We start from the raw sequence: 4,788 nt of genomic DNA, 5'->3' as shown, positions 1-4,788 counted from the left end.
GTAACATAAGTGGAAATTGATTGTCTTAGTGACAAAGAGAAATATATTTTGATTATCTGAAATAAAAAATGGACTTAAACAATGTTATTTACAGCATAGTAAAAATGATCACTATCATTATTTTTCTGTCACTCATCATTCTTGATTAAATCTAAATAACTGATTATATACATATATATCATTATAATAACTGATATATATATATAATAATTTAAATTCCAGTTAATTAGGTGATGGGAATTAAGGAGTGCACTTGTCATGGGCACCAGATGTTGTATGTAAGCATGGAATCACTAAATGGTACACCTGAAACTAATATTACACTATGTGTTAACTAACTAGAATTTAAATAATTCTTTTAGAGAAAATAAATAGTTTCAAAATGATTTTCTGTTTTTAGCCCATTCTCAGTGTAATCCCTCCAAATGAGTATCAGGATGTCTTAGATGCAGGAAGCAGTTGCCTTAAATTCCTTTTTAATATGGAAATATTTTTTGGTGTAAAGAATGTATCACATTAATAGGGTTAAACATGAAATATTCAAGGTCAGAGAAGAAAAAATAAGTTTACACTAATTAAAACTTTTTTATAGTTTACTTCTGAACATTATTTTTGAGGTCAGAGCTAAAAATTAGAAGACCCATTCAAAAGCTGTGTCAAACATGAAAGTGACTAGAACCTACATTTGAAAAAAAGAAAAGAAAAATACATATTTTCATTTAAGGACCAGGCAGAATGAGTTTAATTACAATGTAGTGAATTGTGTCAACACAAAGTGCTCATCCTTTTGTGTGTTTAGATGTAATCTATAGCTGTGCCTGGGCATGTCCAGAATAGGATGATGCAGGTCCAAAGATTGAGTTTGCATATAGGATCTGAAGTGTAACTATGTTGCAATCTTTGCAAAAATGCTAAAATGCTTCACACATGTCTCTTCAACGACTAATTTGTGATAATAGCACATATCTCTCCATATTATTAAATTACTTGATATTAACACAGCTCCAAATACAGAGCAGGCACTCAGCATATGTTCGACTGTCAGTCTACATTCAGTTACTGAAGCACACTCATGAATCCTTTTCTTTTTCTTTTTCTAAGACTGTGTGATTGGATCAAAAGCCTCAGTGTGTAGCCTCTATTTACCACTATATCTCAAAATTCAATGGGCACAGACAATGCAACTCTCTCCCAGGATTTTCTCCTGCTGGGCTTTCCTGGGTCCCAGGTCTTTCAGCTCTCTCTCTTTATGCTTTTTCTGGTGATGTACATTCTCACAGTGAGTGGTAACATGGCTATCTTGATGTTGGTGAGTACATCCCACCAGCTACATACACCTATGTACTTCTTTTTGAGCAACCTCTCTGTCTTGGAGATTTGGTACACCACAGCTGCAGTCCCCAAAGCCCTGGCCATCCTTCTGGGGAGAAGCCAAACCATCTCATTTGCTGGCTGCCTTTTGCAGATGTACCTTGTTTTCTCACTGGGCTGCACAGAGTACTTCCTCCTGGCAGCCATGGCTTATGACCGCTATCTGGCCATCTGCTATCCTCTACGCTATGGGGTCATCATGAGCAGCCTGCTCTCAGCACAGCTAGCCCTGGGATCCTGGCTGTGCGGTTTTCTGGCCATTGCAGTGCCCACAGCCCTCATCAGCACCCTGTCCTTCTGTGGTCCCCACACAATCAACCACTTCTTCTGTGACATTGCACCCTGGATCACCCTGGCTTGCACCAGCACACAGGCAGTGGAACTCGTGGCCTTTGTGATTGCTTTTGTGGTCATCCTGAGTTCATGCCTCATCACCCTGGTCTCCTACATCTACATCATCAGCACCATTCTCAGGATCCCTTCAGCCAGCGGCAGGAGCAAAGCCTTCTCCACATGTTCTTCACATCTCACTGTGGTGCTCATATGGTATGGGTCCACGATCTTTCTTCATATCCGCCTTTCCATCAAAGAGGCCTTGGATCTTACAAAAGCTGTGCATGTCCTGAACACTGTGGTGACTCCAGTTCTAAACCCATTCATCTATACTCTCCGTAATAAGGAAGTAAGAGAAATGCTGCTGAAGAAGTGGAAGGGAAAGTAAACTTTCCTTAATAAAACAGAGCTCTGTTAATTATCTCCTATCTCTCCATTTAAGAAATTGGAGGGAAAAGAAAATGTTCCTTGATACAGGAGAAAAAAGAAACTGAAGGAGAAGAAAAAAACTGCATATACTTGCTCTACTTTTTTATATATGATTGGAAATGGAGTTCTTGGTATAAGTAAACCGGACACTTTAAGGGGGAAAATAAATATGTGCATTGAGTTAGATTTGTCCTTGACTTTTTTATTCATTTTTTAAATTTAAATTCAATTAGCCAACATATAGTACATCATTAGTTTTTGTTGTAATGTTCAATGATTCATTAGCTGCACATAACACCCAGATTTTTGAAAAAGATGGCAGAGGAGTAGGGGACCCTATTCCAACTGGTCCCCAGAATTGAGCAGAATATCTACCAAACCAATTTGAACATCCATGAAATCAGCCTGAGATGTAAGAAGATATATCTAGATCTCTACAAACAGAATATCACAGGTGGTTTGTTTCAAGGTATGAAGCAGGGAGCCATGATTCCATGGGCAGACATTGGAAGATAAATGGAAGGGGGTGGGAGTCTAGCCATCGGGGTACTACACTGTGGGTGAGCGATAGCCTCCCATTCTGGAGACTGGTCACAGACTAGCAGACAGGTAGTGGCGGGAAAAGGACCTTAGGGCAGTCCCCTGAATGGAAACGCAGAGCAGCAGGACCCCCATTGCAAACTGGGGCAGCTGGAGGTTTTAGAAGCACAAAGGGCAGAGACATGCCCCAACATGGAGGCAAGGACTAGGAGTTCTGATAAGGAGCGTGCAACCCAGGACACAGCAGTTTATAGCAGCACAGACAGAAACGGAGATATTGTGGCCTGGAGAGCTCACTGAAGAACAGTCTGCAATCTGTCTGCTCTGAGGCAGAGGGTTGGAAATGGTCTCTTCTGCTCTGACTTTCAGAAGAGACACAGAAAGCCACCAGAGAATAAACGGCCCCCCAAACCGGTTTTCATTGAGCCCATCCCTCACCACAAGGGGAGGGCATCTCTGCTCAAACAGGGTTGCCTGAGTAACAGTGCAGCAGGTCCCTCCCCCAGAAGACAGGCTGGGAAAACAAGAGGCCAGCAACCCTAAGGTCCCTAGAAAACAGGTGCATCATGCTTGGGTCCTGGTCAATATTTTGGACTCTATACATTCCCTCAACCACCCATCAACAGAATGACTAGGAGGAGAAAACCCCAAAATACGAAAGAATCAGAGATTATGACTTATGCTGCAGATTTACAAATGGATTTAGATATAACCAAGATGTTGGAGATGAAATTCAGGCTAGCAATTGTGAAGACAAGAGGTAGAATGGAGAAATCAATTAATGGCAACATAGAGTCTCTAAGGGCAGAAATGAAAGCTGAATTGGCAGAACTTAAAAATTCTACCAATGAGATCCAATCTAATCTACATAATCTAATGGCTTGGGTACACGAGGCAGAAGAATGAATTAGTGACCTAGAAGACCTAATAATAGAGAAAAAGGGCAAAGAGGAGGCCGGGGAAAACAACTCACAGTACATGAAAATAGAATCAGAGAAATAAGTGACAACAAGAAACGTTCCCATATCAGAATTATTGGAATCCCTGAGGGTGTGAAGAGAGAGAGAGGACTAGAAGATATATTTGAGCAAATCGTAGATGAGAACTTCCCTAATCTGGGGAATGAAACAAACATTCGTGTCCTAGAGGCAGAGAAGACCCCTACCAAGATCAAGGAAAATGGGCCAACACCCTGACATGTAATAGATAAACTCGCAAATCTTAGAACCAAGGAAACCATCATAAGGGCAGTTGGGGGAAGAGATTCCTTACTTACAGAGGGAGGAACATTAGAATAATATCAGACCTATCCACAGAGGCTTGGCAATCCAGAAAGGCCTGGCAAGATATATTCAGGGTACTAAATGAGAAGAACATACAACCAAGAATACTTTATCCTGCAAGGCTATCATTTAGAATGGATGGAGAGATGCAGAGCTTCCAAGACCGGCAGAAACTGAAAGAATATGTGACCACTAGGCCAGCCGTGCAAGAAATATTAAGAGGGGTTCTATAAAAGGAGAAAGGCCCCAAGAGTGATATACAACAGAAATATACAGGGACAGTCTATAAAAACATGGTCTTCACAGGCAACATGATGACAATTAATTCATGCCTTTTAATAATCACTATCAACATGAATGGCCTAAATGCACCAATAAAGTGGCACAGGGTTGCAGATTGGATAAAAAGACAGGACCCATCCATATGCTGTCTATAAGAGACTCATTTTGAACCTAAAGATACATCCAGAATGAATGTGAAGGGATGGAGATCCATCTTCCATGCCAACGGACCTCAAAAGAAAGCTGGGGTAGCAATTCTTATATCAGACAAATTAGATTTTAAACTAAAGTCTGTAGTTAGAGACACAAAAGGACACTATATCATTCTTAAAGGATCTATCCAACAAGATCAAATAATTGTAAATATCTACTCCCACAATATGGGAACAGCCCTCTACATAAGCCAACTGTTAACCAAAATAAAGTCATATAAATAAAAATACATTAATTGTAGGACTCTTCAATACTCCACTGTCAGCAATAGACAGATCATCTAAGCAGAAAATCCACAAAGATACAAGAGCTTTGAATGACACACTGGACCAAATGG

The 4,788-nt window shown here is 40.4% G+C and overlaps 1 protein-coding gene across 1 annotated transcript; it reads left to right on the top strand.

The window, feature by feature from the left end:
• Positions 1–1,165: 1,165 nt before the first annotated feature.
• LOC123842625 (olfactory receptor 6F1) lies at positions 1,166–2,092 on the top strand. The gene has a single exon (XM_045871884.2). The coding sequence runs from the start codon at positions 1,166–1,168 to the stop codon at positions 2,090–2,092; it is 927 nt and encodes a 308-aa protein (XP_045727840.2).
• The last annotated feature ends 2,696 nt before the right edge of the window (positions 2,093–4,788 follow it).

The sequence above is a fragment of the Mirounga angustirostris genome, unplaced genomic scaffold (assembly GCF_029215605.1).
Source record: "Mirounga angustirostris isolate CCGP_5_RB_7025 unplaced genomic scaffold, mMirAng1.0.hap1 SCAF_7, whole genome shotgun sequence".
NCBI lineage: Eukaryota > Metazoa > Chordata > Mammalia > Carnivora > Phocidae > Mirounga > Mirounga angustirostris.
Note: the sequence above shows the minus strand (reverse complement) of the source record. Positions and strands in the feature narration are given on the sequence as shown.

Coding starts and splice junctions, on each gene's coding strand:
- LOC123842625 (XM_045871884.2), top strand. CDS start 1,166: ATGGGCACAGACAATGCAACTCTCTCCCAGGATTTTCTCCTGCTGGGC.